This window comes from Lonchura striata, chromosome 6, assembly GCF_050655825.1.
Source record: "Lonchura striata isolate lonStrDom1 chromosome 6, ASM5065582v1, whole genome shotgun sequence".
In the NCBI taxonomy this organism is placed as follows: domain Eukaryota; kingdom Metazoa; phylum Chordata; class Aves; order Passeriformes; family Estrildidae; genus Lonchura; species Lonchura striata.
This window is the reverse complement of record NC_140708.1, coordinates 20,927,869-20,950,000: the sequence shown is the minus strand read 5'-3', so window position 1 is coordinate 20,950,000 and position 22,132 is coordinate 20,927,869. Positions and strand designations below refer to the sequence as shown.

The following is a 22,132-nucleotide window of genomic DNA, read 5'->3' as shown; positions in this document are numbered from 1 at the left end:
TAGCAATTCTGTAGCCTTGGCAGACAATCTCCAATGTTAGAGAGTCTGGAAAAATGAAGGTCTGACCATACATGCTGAAATCCAGCAGCCATCACTGCACACCAAGAAGACAACTCCCACAAGGCAACACTGCTGTACAGAGACCTGTCATGTGTCATACAGAGGCTCTTAGAGCAATGAAAGTGGTTCAGTCTCTTCTTTGATGAATATTTACATATATAGGGATATATGTATATATATGTGTCTCTTTGGGGAAATCTTGTAATATTGATACATACTATTGTAATGAAAATACAGTTCTGTCTCTTGTAAAAACATGCAAATGGGATAGATTAAAGAGTAAAAGGAAGGATTATAAAACTCCCATAATTTCTGCTGCTATGGTGAATAATTTCTATAGAAAACGTTTTGTTAACTTCTAAAGCACTTATTTCATGTACACACTGAATTCTGTTGGAAAAAATCCACAAAAGGAAAAATTTCTATTAAGCAAAGCCTATGGAAATTTTCCTCTTAACTAAGTTTCATTGAAGTGAAATTATTTTCATTACTAGTTACAGTAAAGAGAAGTGTAAAAAGTATAAATTTTTTCAAGATCAGACCTTATTAAAATAAAGCTTTTTAATGCCCAGGCAAGCTACTGAACAAGCAGGCTTACGTGGGGTCAGACACTGTTCATATTCTCTAGGAAAAAAACAATGGTAAATTTTATTACCAAAATCAAATTCTAGAAAAGCCATTACTATAGAAAATAGGGTACTCTGCTATTTCTACAGATAAAAAAACCTGTTCCTCTGTGATGAAATGTTACTTGTCTACTGCTTTTTTTCAGATGGGGTCACCTCAAATTTTGTTCTTCCAGCTATTTATGTTAGACAAAGTCATTTTTCCATGGCTAATGTTGCAAATATCTCAGTAAGCCATTAGAGGCTACAGACATCTCATACTTTACATACCTGAAGTTCTCTCAAAATAAGATTTGGATAGGTTATATTGACCTTCTAAATATTTCCTTGTTGAAAGTTTCAACCTTTAAAGCTTTGATCAGTGTTTAAATTGCAAACAGTTAAGCAGAGGAGTATATATTTTTTTACCTCAAAGTAAAGGTAAAACTCTTGGGATAAGTAATATTTGTCATTCTTGGATATTTGCAGACTTCCATCACATAACCTGTGCATAGTATAAAACACAGATGTGCCTTCAGCTCCAATGTAGGATGTTACAGGCAAATGCTACAGTCCTACTCAAGTCTGAAACCCTTTACCATGTATCTGAGGTTAAATAGTTAAAATATTTATCAAAACAATGTTTTTTCTTAAATGTCTAGTGATTTTAAGTGTGCCAGTGAGACACTGCCCCACTGCAATCTCCTGGTTTTGGAAAAACAGAAATAAACAGGCTTTTCTGAAGGTAAGTTAACAGCCCAGGGGGAAAAACATGCTCAGTAATTCTGTAGATTTTTGACCATTCTTAGCCATACTACTATTGGAGAGCTCTGTTAGGCAGAGAGGGTGTAGAGACATCACTGTGCATGACTACAATATCTTAGTCTCATGGTATCCTGCTGGAGACTTGAATAGCTTGTTCATTCAAAAAAAAATCTCTCAGCTGGGTACCAGTTTGGCCTTCTTTCTGAGCTGGATGGAAAAGTAAGCACAAAAGTGCAAAAGGTAGCACACCTGTCCAGTTTTTCTGACACCTCACACCTGGGTCCTGGATATTCCCTACATAGCCTTCTCCCAAAGGAGAACTTTCTTTTGCCAGGACAGCACCTGTTAAATGCACTAGTGAATCTGTCTTTTGCAGCTTTAGCCCAATTTCCAGTGAAAGGTTTATGCAGTCAATGCTGCATGCCTTTTGATCTTACACATTTCATGCTAATAGCTTTTGAGTCCATTTGCTAATTTTAAGAGTCTGAAGTCACAAAGATACAATGCTCCTACAAGTTTACATGGAAATAAGAGGCCCAGCAGAGGAGAGAGACCCCACCATAGAAAGTGAAAAGTCTGAGTGCAGTCTTAATTAGGCATCAAACTGAAGAACACACACACACACTCACACACATACACACACATACACACACATGCGCACACACAAATGGTTTCTCATTTTGAATGTGAGAGACAGACATCAGACAGATTTGCATTTACTAGACTTGAGAGAATGAGGTATCAAATACAAAACAGAAACTAAAAGGATGACAGGATCTGCTAAGTCTACTGCTTGCAAAATTTCTTGATGTCTGACAGCAGGATACCACTGATTGATCACATCTTTGTCTTTCAGTCTATCCAACATCTACTCCAGTAATACAGACAAGTATGTGCTCACCACCTCACTGTGTGGACTTAATTAATCCACTTGCCATATAGTCTCATTAACCAGATTGTTTTAGTCATTTTCTGCAACTATTCAAGCTCCTCCTACATTAAAAATTCTAGCCTTTCATGAGACAACTGTATATCTTCCAAGTGTTGTGTCATCTGCCAATTAATACATAGAAATTTCCACTGAATCCTCATGACACCCATTGAAAATTATTGCTATTTCCTGTAACTGCTTTCTAGGTACAACACCCAAGAGAAACAAGACACCTTTACAAAGCTTCACTAACAGGAATTAGCATCTGAAAAAAGCAGATAGAAAGACAATAGTGGTGTATCTAGGAACACTTTTGAGTTCCCAATCCAGGTAACCCCCCTCCCTCCCCTGTGTCCCCCACACACCTGGGTTTCTCTGGGAAGAAAAACAGAGAAAAGCTGCAAGGTGTCTCAGCTAGGTTCCAGATCTGAATAATAGCAGTTTTGGGGCTGTGCTGTGCCCCACAGTACATGCTGCTTGTTCCGTCTAGATGCAGCCAGAGGGTAAGATCCACTGACAGAAGAGAAGAGGGTTGGGATTTTTTATCATCTGTCTCCTTGCCAGTCATATAACATTGAGGTGGAGAGGATCTTTGATTGACATTAGTGTTTAAAGCTCTGTGGGTGAAAATATAGAGGTAGTCCTGTTAGATTCATAAGGCCAGTGAAACACTACTACCAACTTAACCAGTTAGCTCATCTGACATCAGGAACCATTAATAGTTATGTTTTCTGTTCTATTCTTAGCCAATTGTGTGGTCACCTTACAGAAGTCCTATCTCACACATATTTTTCTCATTGGAAAAGTCATGTAGAACTGTCTCAAGTATCTTATAGAAGCCAGTATATGCTGTGTTCATGTTATGCCTTCAGCCATGAAGTCTTGTCTTACTGAGCAGGTCAAAGACTCTTTCTACTTTTTACTAGTCCATGTTGACTTTACTTTTCATTTTGTTTTTTGCAAATATGCACGAAAAAACTACTTCATGCACCCAACTGAAGCAATTTTCTTTTTCTTATTGTCAGAGCGTATGTCTGCTAGAAGGGTATATTCTTGGTCTTTTTCCCTGAGACCCTTCTCATTATTCCAAGGTACTTGGCAAGGACTGAGGACCATTCTGATACAAGTTTCATTAATTCCTTACATTTGACCTCTACAGAGAAGCTGGTTCACCCTTGTCCTTTCAGCATAGTCAGTGTATTAAGATTTGCTGAATCTGCTTGCCCCTGTTTCTGCTCCTGTTTCTTTCTGCAAAGAGCAAGATTCTTAGTTAATGTAAGTGGTAGATACTAATGACAGTAAAGCTTTACATATTTCCCAACAAACTGATGTCCCTACAATGGGTTTAAGTGAAACCGAAGAATAAGTATTAAACAGGTTGACAGCTTTTGCCTTCCTTGCTATAATTTTTTCTCACTTCTCTTGAGTAATGGCTGTTGTTTAATCACTCCTTGTCAAAGTCCTTTTAGGCCTCACCCTTTTATGCCTCTCCCTCATCCATCACTATCACTTTGTCTCAGAAACATTTCAGTGTTGTCCCTGAGCAGACTTGTCCCTACCTTGTCAGCAACCTTGTCCCATATCACTTTCAGAACTGATGCAAACAACTGGATGGGGAAAGGGATTCCTGTTGTCTGTTTGCATTACAAATTCTTTCAACTAATATGTCAAAACCGTGGAATCTACAACTACCAGCTTAGTTTAAGATAGTCTGTGGGGTTATATGTATAGCTGTTTCAATGTGATTATTGCTCTAATCACCTTTGTGATCTGAGCTATTGGCAAAATTTTAATTTAATGTTCCCCATCAGCCTTACACATCCTAAGTCAGAGTAGAAGTGCATGTGCAAGGCCAGGCTATGTTAACATATAGGACAACACAGTCTGAAAAATCACTAACTGGGGCTCTGCAAGGACCATGGAAGTGTCAGCTTAGAAACAAACTCTGATACTGCTTCACAAGCAGCAGGATGATGAATGATCTCTGATCATGTCTGAGGAACTGTGACCCAGAGTCAGAGTCCCTGTGCTGACAATAATAACATAAAGTAATGTCTGAGTAACTGATAGTTTAAGAAATAGGTGCTTCAAATGATACATCATATAGTAGAAGTACTAGGAAAAATGAGAGGACAAATACACCTTTTCATTTCAAGGATCACATAGTCTTCCTCCATATATCTTCAAATACTAGAGATCTTTCCCCTCCAGAGAATATTATCTGCAGCTAGACTTATCTTGAGCTAGCACATAGCTAGCACATAGCTAGCACATATTCACTAAATTCATGTCTCTGTCAGTCTGTGGGGCAGCAGGATTGCAGTGAGATGCAAAGGTAGAGCAGAGCAGAGCTCTATCAGCTTTACTTCCAGTGCTGCAACCCACAACATCCTCATTGAAATGCTGGGCAAGAGTGATGCCTGAGGGAACGATTCTGGAGGTCTCCAGTAAGAATACCTGAGGAAGATGGCAAATTACTTGTGACAATTATGAGATGACTCAAGAAAGAATGAAAAATTCATCCATGCTAGCCAAGAGAGATAACAGCAGTTTATAATCTGGCTTCTGCCCTGTTAATATATCAGCCTGAAAATATTACCTCTGCTTTCCATAGAAGGGCATAAACTGAAGGAATAAGATCAATGCCTAAAAGAGGGCTCTAGATGCCTTGTGTTTATTCCTCCGTAGTCTTTAATAAATGCCTTCCAAGTGGCAGAGAGTTCAAAGACGAATGAGTTATTAAGTGGGGTTTCTTAAACAAACACATACAACTAGACTGCTACTGCAGTGTATGGAAACTGATTTTCCAAGTGGAAGCAATTTACAGTTCCATGCGTGCTGAAATGAGATCAGTCTCTCCATCTGTGATTCAACCATGGAAGCTGTTGTCCTTGTTTTCCGAATGGCTGGCTGCTCATTGAGTGGCAAGGGCCAAGGGTGATTCTGCATGGCTTCACACTGCTAGGAACAGACTTCTGTAAGAGCAATAGTTCAGGCAATTAATTTTAATCTCCTGGTCTAAGCAGAATGCTTTCGTATTTTACTTTAAGGCATGTAGGATGTAGTAGTAGGCTATTATCCTAAACCTATTGGTCTCTCAGACTGCAGTGAATGACAAAACCAGTAAGTTAGTCTAACAGTCACATAACTGTGATCAGAGTTACAACTGTCAAAGCTGAAAGCCAAATAGAAAATGTGGTGCAAAACTTCAAGCTGCCATTCAAATACTTCATCTTGTTCACAGCCCCTGTGCCCTATACCAGTTGTAACAGGCTGAGAGATGGCTTGCTGCACTCACCCTCTCTGCAGAGAAACACGACTGCAGTCACTCTTAGAAGAGGTAATCTCTATGACCTGCCGATGAACAGGCCACTTATTTATAAGCATTCTGTCTTTTCAAGTGCTGCTGTACATCCGCTTTGAACAAGAAGGATTTCCTTTTCTGATATGGAATGTAGTAACTTTGATGACTCTGCACAGGCAGCCAGGCCCATATAAAGCAGAGGAGGAAATTTCCGCACTCAGTTTTCCCTCCCTTCCTCTACCATACATGGAGAGGCTCTTGAATCCTAGGAACTAAAAATAGTTCAGGAGATAAGTTTAAATTAAGTTATTTTGAAGCACTTCTTTCACTGGCACAGTGTGATAGCAAGTTAGGAATAGACTGCTGTCCTGGTATGTCTATCCTATTTCCAGTTGTGAGTAAGGCTGAGCCTTTTGTCCTGTGAGATGATTTAGGATGGGGGTGAAAATACAGTGCACCTCAGACAGCACAAGTGGCTGAGAAGAAGAAACCCTGGCTAAAGATGGATCCCAAGCCTATGAAGGTGGGGTGAGAAGAGAAGGACACTGCAGAACCTATGGGAAACCAAAAAACCTCACCTGCAATTACTTGTGAAAACTATAGTCTGATTCTCCCTGACACAAGTTCCCGCTTTCTGCTAACCTCCTGAAACTGGTGTAGATTTTTTAATTTGTATTTTCTTCTGCACTGTGTAAGTTGCACATAAATCATCTCAGGAAGGGACTTAGTTTGGCCCTTTACAGTGATGACAAGCCAAGGGCCGAAAGATCCCCAGTTTCCCCAGGGATTAATCACCTCTCAAAAAAGAGAAATGTACATTTTAGGGGGAAGGAAACAAATTCATACTTATATATCTACAGATTAGGCAAAATACCAGCTGTTCACAAACATGACTGTTCAATAGTTCATTTAAAAGATAGCAGAGTCACTGTTTGCCAGCTGCTCTTTTACCCCACTGAGCAAAACACCAGGGTGCATAGAAGCCACTGGGTAGTGATGCAGACTGAAGTTTTTTATTTGTAGGGCAAGTTCCCCTGCATTTGGGTGATGTGTGGCTCCCCACAGTGCCCCAGCAGTCTGCACCAGTAATGCTCTGAGTGGGTTTTAAGCAGGCACATCCAAGTCATGTGTCCTGTGGAGATCTGGGATGATGTACATGGCTATCCCACAGGCTGAGAAAAATGAGCCAATACCAATGTGAAAATAGAGCAATAACTTTGGAAGGAGAGAGGCCCAAACCTCACTGCAGGGGCTGTTGGCTCTCTAAGGAGCTTTAAGACCTTGTGTCTTTGCTGGGGAAGAAAAAGCACAGCTCAACAGCTGATGGCATGCAGGACATCGTGGTGGCATCATCAGCTGCTGCCATCTTGATCTTGAGCTGTTGGTACTTGCCACCAGACTGTGTTCTGCTCTGGGAGTCAAAGCTTTACTTAATGTAAATAAGGGAGCTCCATTTGCTCCCATGTTACTGTGATGCAAAGCAGGTATCAAACAAAAGCATCACCTCCAGCAATTACCACGTGATTTATATGCTCTGAGGAAAGCAGGGAAAGCAGCTGTATTTCCCAGATGTTGGTGGAGTTACTGCAAAAAAAAAATACATGTACTGGAAAAATGTTCATCAGATGAAAATGAAGAGAAAATGCCTCAGTAACAATCAGAACATAAAGACTGATTGCCCATCCTGATACAACTAGGAAAGATGGTGAGGGAATATGGAAAGCACTTCCTCATTTCATTGATGATCTTGAGGACAATACATAGTCATCACAGATCAGATTTTCTAACACCATCAGAAACAAAGGAAAGTCATTCAGGAAAGGGGAGACAGAGGAGCTGAGCCCACTTGCCTATGATCTGGAAAGCTCAGAGCTCTGGAGCACACACAGTGAGGACAGAAGTCTGCAAAAGTTCTAGAGATAGAAAGTAAAGAACAAAGCTACAGAAAACCCAAGAGCTGATAGCAGTAGCAGTATTACTGAGATCCTTGCAGGGCAACATAGCAGTGAAGAATGTCAGTTGCTCCTCTTGGTAGTGTGCAAAAGAATTATTATGTATCTCTGTTCTTTTTCTGGGATTACAGTTATTCATATAGAGGTTTGATGTTTCTAAATACTCATCTAGAAATAATGTACCTGCAATTCTGTTTGCTTGAGGTGCAGGGACGAGTGGGAAAGGGAAACAGTCTCCGGAGCTTAAAAATGATAGTGAAAAGTTAGAAAGAATTAAAATAAAGGACACAAGAAATACCCCCAAAATTGAAGTAAACATCAGAGCAGACATGACAGAGTAGTACATTCCAGGAAGAAAGGATAAGGAACCATCTAGGGAGCAGTCCCATCAAAACAAAAAGCAGTTTTTTACATTCTTATGGTGCAGTGGTGGGACCTGAAGAAGGCTGTGGCAAGGCAAGCAGGGTGTATTAGCAGATGAACGGGCAATATATTTAAATAATGCTTCAAAAGGCAGCCATCTGTTCAGGTATTCACAATGGCTCTTAAATGTCTCCTGCAAATATATCAATACTTAGGCTCTCAAAATTAATATTCCAAGTCACTTCCTGGAGCTAACTCAGGTTTTAAAACCCTGCCTGACTTCTAAACCATTATTTTGCATTCCTGTTTAGCAAAACCCAGGAGTGTCTATGTCCCAGAGTAGGCTACTGTGCTGTGGATATTGCTAAGGAAAGGCAGAGGAATAGAGCTTTAAATGCTGCTGTCTCCATGGGAGCCTAGAGTAGCTGTAGGAGCTGGAGCAATGCTAGCCCAGACATCCTCACCAAGGCTACACCTTTCTGGCAAGAGATGTTCTACCCTGTCCTCCCATGCCAGTCCAAGCAGCCTCCCATGGAGCCAGTACAGCTCAGCAGTCCCCAGTCCTCCAGCTGTGTTTATACCCATGTTTATTCCAGGTATAGGTGTTCTTTAGCTCTGTTCACCACATAATGAACACCTTCCATCCCTCTTCCTTACTTGCTTCCTTCCCTCACAGTCACTGGCTGCTGAACTGGACTTCTGTTTTAATGGCTGCTGTGCTCCAGCATTATCAGGTTGTAGAATTTTGCCTTCTCATTTAATGATAAGATCCCTAATGCAAGAAAAGACCCTGTGAGTTACCATCCCTGGCAGGGTAACTCCTACAGAAGGATACCCCTGGCCAAGCATAAACCAAAAAGAGGGTGAGCAGTGAAGGAGTGACAGGAGAATAAAATATTACCTCAGTCTGCAGTGCTTCTGGGAACCCTAACTCCAGTTGGCAATATTGTTGCATCATCTCCTGCCATGGGATATTATCTTGCCATCAGAAATGCTCTGAATTAAATACATAGCTTTTCTGGGATCCCTCTGTACTGATACTGTCCATGAAAATAAGTCTTGATGTAAAGCAATTGCTCTTCTACTGCTAGGACTATCAGGTGGCAGGGAGCAGCTGAACATGCCTTTCTCAACATTCACCTCATGCTTGTACATTATTCAAAGGGGGAAAAAATAGCTTCATCTTTAGAGAGGCTGAATTTGCTGATTTCTTTTCTGTCCTAAGGAAAATGAGAGCTAAAGACTAGGAAGAAGTAGAACAAGGTGCTAGGTTAGGTGCACTGCCCAGCAGAGCAAGACATGAGAGACCCGACTGAGCCTCCCCTCGTAACACTGGAAAGAGCAGTAGGACAGTGCCCTGTCTGAAGGAAGCACCTAGGTTTGCAAGTTACCTCTATAGGACTCCTTAGGCAGAAGAGATAAAAGAATATTTAGTTCGAGGATAAGCAAAAAGAGAGGTTTAATAATTGCCTTGCAATATTATCTGTCCTGGGTAAAATGTCTAGCATTTAAAGCAGAGGATCAGAAGTTAGAATCAACATGTTTTCTTTTTGATTCAGTCTATATCTTTTCTGTGTCTCTGTTTTCCATTCTGTCACTTTTTAAAAGTCACATTCTTAAAACCTGCTTTGTTTCCAGAAATGTAAACTAGTCAGTTATACTCACTGAGGTACATATATGAAAATAGGTTTATGATTATCTTGTTTTTAATTTTACTAGATAGATCACAACTGTGAAATCAGATAACACTTTGTTCTGCCCTCATGTTTGTGCTTGAAATACTCCATGTGTAGCAGAAACCAGGAAAGATATTCACAATCAAGGTCACTTCAGGTCCATCACCCATCACTACACTACCTTTTTCAGTACTTTATTTCACATGGAAATGTCATGACTATCAGAGATGGCACTACAGGGAACTGTTTCAAGAGCTAATTTACCATCTCCTGCCTGTCCTTGCTGCCAACACCTAAAAAATTATCAATTGTACCTGAACTCACCAGCTGCTGCCAGTCAGACATGGCATCCTTGCTCAAATGAGTGCCTGCAGAGAAAGTTGATGTAGAAGAGTCCCTCCCTGAGCTGGACAGGGTGAGAGAAATAAATCTGTTTCTGACAAAGCTCTTTTGCAGCTATGCTGTGTACAAATTATCTCTCATTGTCGCTAATTGTTTAATACTGCATGCCTCTGTGTCCATGGAGAGCTGAATTGAACAGAGGGCTCCTTGGAACCCTCTTGAAATGAGTGTTTTGTGCTTAACAGGTAACTAAGGAGCAAACTCAGCTGCCATAAGATCTCTGGAAAGCCAGGGAAATTTAACCTCCAAGTTTTTTCCTGTCACCATCATGTCACCTGAGTCTTCTTAGCCCAAAGTGTTGAAGAAACCAATGACACCCATCCTTTTTCCAGCACATAGAGGTACTAGAACACATCTGGTTGAATGGCTGTGGCCTGTGTGAGTGACTCCCAGACCCCTGACCCCAGACCCTTTATCTTACTTTTTTCTTAGGATGCCTTGGGTGAGGTAAACCTCAGGGCCAAAGCTGCAGCAGGAAGCCCTGGTCTCTGCAGGTCTGATTTGACTGGTGCTCCTTAGTAAGCTAGAAGAGCTAACCCACCTGGCATTTGCAGGAACCAGTCTTTTGGAAGGAGAATCCAGCACAAGGAAAAGGCATGGAAGTTTAGAGAACTTACTGGCCTGCTTGGCTTTCTCTGTGTAAGTGGTGGTTAGGTCTTCATCAATCGGATGTTCCACTGGCCCCACCATGGGGATGAGATGGCGTTCCGCTCGGATGGCCTTGGTAGCATGGGGCAGGAGCATTGCCTCTGGAGAAGGCTCCCGACCCTCTGTTGACGGTGGCCGCAACTGTCCCTCGCTGTCTGAGAATGGAGTGTCTGTGCGACTGCCGGGCAGGCAGACAATCTCCCTCTTGGCCACCCCGCTGGAGCTGGCCAGCTCTGCTCCCCCCTGCGCAGCAGCCTCCGGCATGCTCTCGTAGCCACTCTGTTCCGACAGGGACACCTCGTCCTGAGGCGCGTCCGCCCTGCCGGTGGTGCTGTCAGGTGGGGAGCGCGGGCTCTTCTTGCGAGCCCGGCGGTGCTTCTCCTGCGCCACATTGTCAGCATCGCTGTCTGTCTCACCATAGTAGGCCTCACTGTCCGGTGGGGACGTGAGGCTCTCCAGGTGCCTCTGTGACCTCCATGGCTGTGAGGGCTGTGCAGTGGCTGGGGCTCCTGCTGGTTCAGAGCTGAGTAACTGTGCTGAGGGGCTGGGCACAGATGGTGGGGAGAGCACTTGCTGCCCTGGAGAAGGGGAACGCTGGGGCCACGGGCCAGTCTGGTCCCCACCAACTATCCTGTGAGGAGAAGGAAAAGTGGTGAGCGAGGTTTTGTTTGTGTCGCTAAACTGGAAGGAAATCCTGGCATGAGAGAGGGCGATGGACTGGGACAGTGTTACAGGTGTTTTTCAGGTGGTACAGACACCTGAAGTGTAGATGCCAAGGACAGACTTATCCCTGACATCAGCTATGTGCTCTCATTCTGATTTTCTGCTTCACAGCTCTATGGAAACCAGGTGTTAAACATTCAAAAGTCAGAATGCCCTAAATCTACCGAGCCTAATCAGCTCCCCAGGCATTTCTCCTGGAGAGATGAATTCCTGCATAGCAAACATTCCCCAGGACAGTGAGACCTACCCTTCAGCCTGCGGCTTGTCAGCAGAGAACGGCTGGTGCTCAGCTATCACACTGCACTCCAGCTGCTCCTGCAGCTGAGACTGTGTTAGATCTGCAGATCCTGGCACCCCCAAACTGCTTTAGTTCAGACTGAGCTCCCAAGAAGTCCGTGCTATTTGTTTGCTCTGACCGCTACACGAGTAAATAGCAAATAGGATATAAAGGCCCAAGTGGTTTTTGGGGATAGGACTATGGTATCTGGTGGTAGGAGACCACACTAATATTTAGCCTGCTCACTGTGGGACTGCTTCACAAACTAACTATCAGTACCTGGGTTTTGACAAACATATGCAGTCATGCTGGCCAGCCCAATCCATGGTGACATTTGCCTTTGGCTTAGATGTATCAAGTTCAAACCTCTAAGACATCTGGAAGGATGACTGGAATAGGTGCCAGGCAGACTGGGGCAGTCAGCCCTACTGCTGGCTTCCAGAGGGAAGAAGACTTGGCTGTGCTGACAGAAAAAGAGCCCATTCTATCTTCACTCTCCTCAAGAGTGACTCTGGACTTCCATGGCAGTTTGACTTCAGCCCACACAGAGAGAGCTGGGAACTTGTTCCTTCTCTTGTCAGATTCACCAGGGCTTATAAGATCTATAAAGGAGTCCTAAGTATTTGCCTTCTGAACATGCATACCATGAAGCCGGGCAGATAGCATTGCCTCTCTAAAGCTGTTCAACTCATGACTTGGATCCCAATTCTAAAATGTGAAAAAATTTTATTTATGTCAAATGCAAACTTTTGTGGAAGCTAAGGGTGGGAGAATTTCTCTGGCAGTTAATTTTTTTAATACTATTTGCCATTATGAAATCTCACTGGTGAGAAACCTCAACATTCCACAAGCAAAATGAAACAGTTCCTTCTCTTCTTGAAACACTTGATCAGGTAACTGAGAAGCATAACTGCTTGTAAGCCAGTTTCTCTTTTTCTGTACTGCCAGGTCAGTGTTTTTCCCTTCCTCTTTTTCTGAAATACACATACTCCAGAGTCATCCAGCTACCTCTCCTTTCTGAACAGGAATGATTGGTGTTTTCTCTGGGAATGTAAAGATGAAGTAGGAATGTGAAGATGAAGTAGGAATAGAAATGTGATGAAGAAAGCAACATTTGATGATTTCACCACTGCTCCAAATGAAGCCAACTGACTTCATTATTTCCAAACCATCCAGTGTTGGCTCCATCCAGAAGGATGCAAGAAGCCTGCCTTTGTCACTAGGTTAATTCAAAGTGTGCTGATCTTGACCGATTAAAATTTGCCCAGGCATCTGTTTGCTGAAGATAGGCTCCAATGGTGCAAGATAAGGCCTTGGCAATGGACCAGGAGCTATTCTGGACACCTTGTATAGAACTTATCCATCCCAACATCAGAAAGCACTTTCTCTGAAACCAAGGGAAAGTTCCTACATGCTCAGGCTTTCCTTCTCTGGGCACTGCCCACCTCTGCTCCTGCTTTACAGATGACAGCAACCAGTGTGGCTGTCCCTTCCCAATGCTCACAGTGCTCTCTCTGTCTTTTCAGGACTGTGAAAGATCACATCTCCCAGCTCCCTTCACCAGGCCTGATTTTCTGAAGGTGACTTCTGTTTAGACAGCAATGTGGACTGGGTAGGACCTCACACAGCTTTGCTGCCTTCACCTTTATAGGATTATTCATTTATAGCTTGGGCCACATCCAGCATGCACTGACGCACTGGGTTAACTTAGCACAGGGAGGACAAGGAACATTACTGGGACTGTTTTTTGTCCATAAATTTCAGCCTGATCTCCAGTATTGCCCTGAACTAGAGACTACCACAGATATTTCTTCCCACAATAAAAGGGGGTTAGCCACACACCTCTCATCTTTGTGGGAGTCAGTATGCAGACCGTTGGACTATGAGAGTCCACTGTAAGACAGGGCAAAACATTGAGATGTCAACATGTTAGCCAGGTTAGGACATGGGTAAGTCCTCCTAGTACACTTTGCAGTATGGTGAAAACAAAGGCCTCCTGCCTGCCTTGTTTCTGCTGGATGTGGGCAGCTGCTGTACTGGATGAAAGCACCCTACTGCCTGCACTGTCACAGCACTGGCACTTGGGAGCAGGTTACCTTTTCACACGGATGTTGAGCATGCCGTTGGAGGAATCGATGATCTGCATGGCATTAGCATGGGACAGGCCAGCACATGACTTCCCATTGATAGATACTAGAACATCATTTTCCCACAGGCCTCCACGGCACGCTTTGCTTCTCTTTCGAATCTGAAAAAGCAGGAGAGAGGATAAGGGTGAAGGGAAGAACAGCAGCTATTTAATTCAGTTGCTGGACCTTCTATTGCTCCATTCCTCACAGAATAAAATAAGGCCTAAGAATACTGTGCTGACAGAGTGGGGCTCTAATCCTCTTGGATGAGCCCTAGCTATGTGCCCTGGCTATGGCCTGATGAGCCCTGGGTATGCCTTTTGGTCTCTGTTAACTCTGTTAATTTAATCACTCTGCTGGGCATAGGCCTGACCTGATCACCAACCCTGTTCAAGTTCTTTACTGCAGATGAAAGACTCACGAATATCAACATGCTCTTTTCCTTTTGTTCCCTGTCTCCTAAGTTGGTTAGGGAGTCTATGTTTCAGAGAGGGAACAGACTATGCCTGCACATGTCTATGTGTCCTTCTGCATGCCTCTACTGTACTTCCTTGGAATGATCCCTGACTCATGCAGAGCCTCTGCAAGTATCATCCTCAGGGAAGCTGACATTGGGGAGAGGTGGTGGTTCCAAGGCATATTCTGGTGTTAAGCATTCCTGCTTCAATGGTTTTGGTCAGTGTATTTCTGGACATCTGCATCAGGCTATATGGTGTCCTGTTACACAAGTGTAAACTTGGAATAAATCTTTAGCCTTAGCAGGAGTTGTGCAAGATATGCATTGCTTTATCTGAGAAGGCAGTCAGAGTCACTGGTTCCAGGCAAGCTCCTAGATCTGACCTCTCATGGCCATCTTGCACCAAATGTTTACTCTCCCTTTCATTCCATCATCCATCAGTTAAACTTCTTACCAACTCAGCCTAGCCTTTCTGTCAGGGCAAGCAAGAAAGCAAACCCAAAGCAAATGCCCACTCAGCCAAAAACGACAGACCTCTCCCACATCGGCAAGCAATGGGGATAGTCTTGTAGGACATCTTGGCACCCATAATGTACTCATTTTTCACATAAAAGAATAGCCAGGTAAAATCACTGGGTCAGAGCAAGTCAGGAACAAATTAGTTTTACACTCTGTAGATTCTTCTGCAATATTTCTTCAGATCTTGCAGTTAAGTGAAAGAAAAATCAGTGCAGAACTGTTTAACAAAGGGCGAGTGAACAGACTGTGTCAGATCCCTGCAGAGAAGTAATACTCAACAGGGCACCTTTGCCCATATCTCACAGCCTTGCTGCTCAAGCCACCAGACTCATCTATACCTACTCATCTATAAAGCTACTTTGCCCACACTCCCATGGCAGCTTCAGGAAAGAGAAGTGAATGTGAGAGGATTGCTGCCCTGTCACTGTTCTTGCAGGAGCAGCAGGGGAGCAGGAGAGGAGAGAGATGGAGCCCTAAGGAAGTCCCATGGTTTGATTGGGTTTTTGTGGCCCAGGCCCCCTGCACCCATGGGGTGTGTGAGTGCCTTGGGCTTGACCCTGCTGGCCTGTGTTGAGCAGACAAGAGCAACACTCCTCCCAGGTCAGCCTGTCAGCAGGACTGAGAGGTGTTGGAGAAGAATATGGAAAGAGGAGGGCCATGCTTCAAGCTGTTTTTGTGTTCACTGGTACTTTATCACTCTGTACCCTTTCCAACTTGACCCCAAATCTTGCCTGCATGCTTAAAATAGGGACTGGCTCATCCCAGCTGCCACATCCATCAGCCTCTGTCATTTTAGTCCTTTATCTCCCTCCTTGTTAAAATAAGCCTGGAAGGAGCATGTGTAGGCCTGTAATGAACTACTGCTGAAGAACCACTGTTACAGTATAAATGCTGCTTCCTAATACTCCCTCCAGATGCAGCTGTTAACTGAGAAGGTAAAGAAGACACATTTTCCAGTGCTGCCTTCTGACACAGCAGCTAATGAAAAGAGTTAGAAAGTTGAAAAGAAATTAAAAGAAGGGTTTCCCAGTATTCCCCAAAAGGCCAACTGCTGCTCCATAGCCAAGTACTTGGTGCTTAGCACTGGATGGGAACATACTTGCTGAGTATCTCTCCCAGTTGTGAAGTGAGGGGATTGGGGGTTAAAGGCTGTCAGCAGGTGCTCAGAACATTCCTCACATGCCATGGTATTCCTCCCTGCTCACTGGAACCAAGGATGTAGGCTGGTGACAGCCAGAACAGCAACAGTAAACTTCCTGCAATTCTCTAGTACCTCAGTACTGCAAGTCTTTGCAGGCCACTGTTTGGGGTTCCCAGGCAGGAATTAGCAGGCTGTGGTCCCAACACTACCGATGCTGTTTCGGGTACCTTTATACCAGAGAAGACTGGTGGGATTCAAGCAGGCCATGTGGGCTGATAATCATGAGCAGGCAATGTTTTTTTTCCCATGGTTAGTGAGTATGTTGGGTCTGGCTTGGTCTGTGCTCAAATCTTACTGGACTGACAGAAAGCACATGCACTAAAGCAGCTATTGGTATTTCAGTGCTCTACAGTCCAGGAGAGACTTTTCCATGTCTTCATTCCTTTCTGGGAAAATAGGACCAGGTCTCTTCCAGTGCAGGAAGTGACCTGTAGAATCTGAAAACAGCATGTGTCTGGCTCAGTCTTCTACAGATTTATAAACCCTTCTTGGAAGTTTATGAATTTGCTTCCTGGCATCAGAGGGAAATGAACTATCTACAGCTTCATTGTTATGCCAAACCCCTACCCCACTGCATTTGCCAGGGAGGAAGGCAAAGGGGTTAAACAAAGAAGAGGATTGTGCAAAGAAGGGCAGGGCAGGACTTAATCCACAGCCAGGACAGCAGGGTGCAGTGTGCTGGAGGCTGCAGAGCCTCTGGACAGAGACCAACACAAGCCTGCCAGTTTTTATATGACTGCCAGCTCTGTGCCGTAGAGACTTTAATGACAACCTGTAACCTGCACATCTTGAGTACAGAGAGAGCAGCACTGAGCCTTTGAGGTCCCAGGCCAGGGTGGCTGCTCAGTCCAAAAGCCAGGCTCCCTGCCCATCCTGAAGGTCAGGCTGCCCTCAGGATCAGCCACTTGCTCCCTATGTCCAAAAGATGCCCTCTCCTGGGCACCCAGTGATCCACACGAAGTGTCACTAACAGGGAGCTTCTGCTTAAGCTGCAGAAATCTTGGAAGGTGTCACACAACAGCTTTTCTGAAGAGGTGGGAGAAGTTGGAAAAAGTAGTGTTTCTAAGAGAAAACATCTCTGCTTTCTGTGACACATACCTGAAGAGCTTTGTTGTGCAAATGGGAAGCAGCACTGACAGACTGACAAGTGGTCAGGGTTCGCTCCAGACCTGGCCCTGGGGGATTGCACTGTCTGACCTTCTAGCACATACTGGGAAGAATTGACCTCTTCTTTTGTGTGAGGAGTCCCACAAATTCTGTGAGTCTCTTGTAACTGACTGTGATAGACTTTCCATCCACTCCATGCTGCAGTAGACACACTTTCCCATGGCATACTCACATCAAGATATGTCCTGTTTAGATTTCAGATCGGTTTAAGAAATTCCCATTTCAGAGTCTTATGGATTTATGCTACTGGAAATACAAATCAGTGTGAAAAACTGGAACACATTTAATCAGAAAATTGTCCATCTCCCTGCCCTTTTGGCAGGAGATCTGTAGCAACAAAAGAGCTCTTGTCAGAGAGGTTTGGGTGTCTGCAGTACGTATGTACATGCACATACACATTTTCTTTCATTACTTTGCCTGCTTCCTCCCACTGATCATGTTCAATCAGAAGGGAAAGGACAGAGGCATATGAGACTAAAAAAAAAAAAAAAAAAAAAAAAAAAAAAAAAGAGTAATGCAACAATTGAGGAGGAAAGGAATAAGAAAAGGTGTTGAAAGGAAGGTCAGTGCTAGGAGAGGCCAGGAAGGCCAGGGTTGAGATCAGGCTTTAACAGTACAGTACAGGTTTCCTTGTACAGCTCTGGGCAGACAAAAGGACATGCTGACTGTTGACGTGTCTTTCAGGAACAGAATGCAAGAGAGGAGAGGGTCAGATGCAACTTGGCAGCATCTGTCCTTCAGTAGGGACTATATTTAGATAGTGGTATGTGGGGGCTGAACACATGCTGGGATGCTAAGAATAGAATAATCCTGATAGTAACTCAGTGGCTTCACATCTTGCCTCAGTACAGACCAGGGAACCTGTCTTGAAACTTTGCAACTACTCTCCCTGCTGGCCAGTACAGCTTCTTTGTAATGAACTAGGCTGTGGGAAAATAGATGTGGTTTGTAGCGTAGGCTCATGTCATCCATTTCTCCCCTTGCCTTCCCAAGCCACTTCCCACTTCCTCTCACTGGGAGAGCTCAGCCTGTAAGGTAGGACGATAAAATTTATTATCAGTCTTCACCTAATCTCCTACAATTTTTCCAGCATAAACCTATTAGCCTCAGTCTAAGTCAGAGTTTCATACTGAATACAATTCATCTTCCCACCCAATGTCCTTCCACTCTCTGATCCACTCTCTCAATGATCCATCCCCTTCCCCCACAGAGCTATCCCCTTCCCCCAGAAGCTATAATGACATGGGGTCCAAAACTCTACACAACTTGGCAGTGTTTAAATTTCATTCCCAGCTTTCTGTGAAATGCAATCCTGTCACAGGGTTCTCATGGGGAGATAAGAAATTACTTTTTGTGGTATAAAGCATTACCAAAATGGAATGACTCAAGCAAGAGCCAACCAGCATGTGGGCTTGCTCCTCCTAGAACTTCCTGCTCAGCTGAACCACAAACAGAGCAGTTGGTAGATGCAAAAGCAGAAACAAACACCCTTCATCTCTTCTTCTTTCTGAAGATGTGTATTCATATAATTTTGGTTATTGGGCCAGTTTGATTTTCATCCAAGGCCAGGGTTTACTCTTTTTGTGTAAGGAAGGATACTCCTGTGACTAGAGCAAGGAGATGGCTAGCGAGGGTAGATGGCTAGAGTGGGATTCAGAAGACCTGGATGATTTTTTTGTGGGACCTCAGTGAAGACACTCAGACTTTGAGTAAAAGGCAGGAGCCTGGAAACCACGACATTTTCCAATAGTCTTTATCTCAGTTGCCTACCTGAACACAGAGATCCAGTGAGATATTTTTCCTATGCCTTATCTATTAAGTAGCAAATAACATCATATCCTCATGTCAATGCCATGTTTTTATTGGCAGCTATTTTACAGGAGAATATCTGTAATAATTATACTAAGCATTACAACTACACAGGAAGTTAGTTCCAGTAATTTCCTGATGAAACATCATATTCCTTCTTAAGAGATGACACCAGAAGATTTTCCTCTTGGTAAAGTAGGTCCAGTGTCCCTGCAGAGCTACTTCACAAGTCATCCATGGTGAAACTTAATTAGGGAGTCTTTATATAAAGGAAGAGGGAAGAGAACACATTTTGTGGGATGGACACAGCAAGGGAGAGTGGTGAAAAGATGTATCTTGGGTGGCAGGACAGACTTCTGGGCAAGGGGTTTAACAATGAGAGCCAGTAGTGGAAGAGGATGCTACTGCTGCTCAGTTGGTTAAATATATATCAGACTACTGTAAAATATGTTACTGCCTAGAGTGTACTGGTGCAGGAATGGAAGAACTAGTTCTTAGATGCACTAGATTTAATTCTGACTTGTACCAGGGGATACAAGCTGATAAAAATAAACACAAACAGTCAGGGATTGTTGGTTTTCCCTTACTAAAACAAAGTGCCTTAAAATGAGTTTTTTTTCTTGTGGTTATACAAGGGAGGGGAGAGAAAAATAACCACAAGCAATCCACTTCCTTTTCCTAAGCAAAAAATTCAGCACAAGTGTCATTGTGGGGAGCAAGTTTCTAGCCAGAGCAGGCCCCAGGTAGATAAAAAGAGGCATAATCTCCATAGCTATTTGTTACTTGATGATAGATTAGCTGAAAATTGATTGAAATGTAATATCAATGACAAAGAATAATGCCACATGTACTAGAATAGATACTAGAAGTACCTGATAAGCATTTTACCCTCAACAGAGTAAGCAGCAGGATATCAAGTGTTTTTTATATGAAGCAAGGATTTAGAAGGAACAGATATATTTGTCAAATATTTGTATCAGGACCCACATTTAGGAGCTGTGAGAAAAGCAACTAAATGTTCAGAAAAAAACATGCTTATACATGTCCCATGTAAGTCCTTTTTCTAGAAGCTCAGCCTGGGTCATGTGCCTGCTCATGTTTTAGGATCTAAACATAAGGGAATTGAAGCTCGTAAGCAAACCTAGCAAACAAAATGTCTTTTTACAGGTACAGGCACTGAACTGGGATGGAAGGAGGAAAAGATGCTTGAACACAGGGCAGAGTTATCCAGAGACATGGCTTTAGTCCTCCAGAACAAGGTGTTCCCAGCCTTTGCCCTGCATGCTGATACTGTGCTCTAAGGGGCTGTGAGCATTTGCAAGCCCTGAATAAAAACCCTTCTCAAAACAGAAGGCTGTTTTCAGCTGCTACTAATTGTTGAACAGCAACAGCCTTATGTATATTATGCCTCCACAGTATTTATGCTGAGAGAGGGCAAATTAGAAGACATACCTACTATTATTTTGATAGAATGAGGATCACTTTTGTTTGCAAAAAAATATTGAACACAGCATTCATAATATTGCAAGAATGGATTACTGCACCAAAAGACAGCACTCATTAACCCAAAGGCAGCCTCTCAGCAATAGTCTGAGGAGGATAAGCACCATTGTTCTGTGGCAGCAAGGACAGGATCAGTCACAAATATGGATTAAAGACGCACCCCATTCACCTGAAGGATCTAGGGCACTTAGGTACAGAGAGCTTCCTGTGTCTTGCAACATCTTTATAGTCATCTTGTAGGTATGAATGTACATCAAAAACCAGGCTCAGCCTCCACAGATGTATTCAGTAGTTCTAGCCAGTAACAGGCTGGATAATATCAGCAAATGAACCTGAGCTCTGGACTGCAACTACTGTGGTAAAATATTGAAATGATCCTTGGCACATCTTTGGCTGAGATTGGCTATTGCTGTCCAGAGCAATTCCCAAGCACAATTTGGGAGCTAGAACAGACCATTCCCATAGGCACTGCCTATGGGCATGTGGCCATTTTGTTTGGAAGAATAGAAAATATTAGTTGTTGGGCTTCATTACACTCTGTAGCAGCTGGCATAAGTGCCAGAGAATGGTCCCAGGTACATTTAATGCACCAAGTATAGATGGTGCATGTATGGTTTCACTGCAACTTCTCATCAAGAGATTCTTCCAGATCCTCGGAAAGTTCCACTGGTGCCACAGCATATGCTCCCTCACTAAGAGCCAAACATAGCACCTGCCTAGGTGCCAACAGGCCATAAAATATGTCCAGGAATACTCCCAAAGCAACTTGAGGCACTCCAAAACCAGCATTAGTGACTGCTACAGACTAGTAATGCTTTTGTAGGTGTGACAGTAAACATTTACAAAAACAGATAAAGAACAGGCTGCCCTCTGAAGAGGGGAGAGGAGGAGAAGATGCTCGCAAATCTGGAAGGCATCAGGCCTATTTGAGTTAGAGCTGGCACCTCCAGCAGGAATGATGTCACATGAGCATAGGAGAATGGCACACAGCAGCCAGGCTTTGTTGCAGGGAGCAGTGACATGGCACACAGGCAGCAAGGATATTTTACAGAGGAGACAGTAGAAACAGTGAATTATCAGCAGAGAACCATAAGGAAAAAGTGGGAATATGTGGGGAGGAGTTAAAAAGGAAGTTGTGATGAACTGCTCTTAAACAAAAAATAACATTTTTTTGCTTTAGAACCAGCATAATCCTGTGCTACTGATTCCCCTAACAATTCCCCTAATATTGCTGCAGAGTATTTGCACAGAACAGCCAACTGAAAGGAGTCTCTTGAGCTACCAGGGCCAATCCCCTGTAGTTTTCAGAGGCAATATTGTTTACCCCAGTTCATAAACTGACTTAAAAGATTTTCAATTCTTTTTCCAGATTGGAAAGTCATTGCTAAACCTCCCTTGTTATTTGTTCCATGCTGTCAATCCTGTCACCTATATTTGAATAGTGTTGCTGGTATTTGCTCAACATGTACTTGTAGATTGTAGTCACCTCTTTCGATATTTTACTAGGTAAAAGAAGTCTTCTGTCCTCCCCTCATTTTCTATGCCTGTGCTACTTTACATTTATTTGCCTTAAAAGGGGCTGATTCTGTAAGTATAGTATTTCCAGTGAGTTCCCCTTTGTGCATTAGACAGTAATATCAA

The 22,132-nt window shown here is 43.3% G+C and overlaps 1 protein-coding gene across 1 annotated transcript in view; it reads right to left on the bottom strand.

Moving 5' to 3' along the window:
• The window catches only part of SYNPO2L (synaptopodin 2 like), a 40,570-nt gene that overhangs the window by 10,748 nt on the left and 7,690 nt on the right, over window positions 1–22,132 (bottom strand). The window contains exons 2-3 of the mRNA XM_021548760.4: window positions 13,803–13,954; window positions 10,676–11,337 (exon numbers count right to left, since the gene is read on the bottom strand). Of these exons, the coding sequence (XP_021404435.1) occupies window positions 10,676–11,337; window positions 13,803–13,954 (814 nt within the window). The remainder of the gene's footprint in view (window positions 1–10,675; window positions 11,338–13,802; window positions 13,955–22,132) is intronic.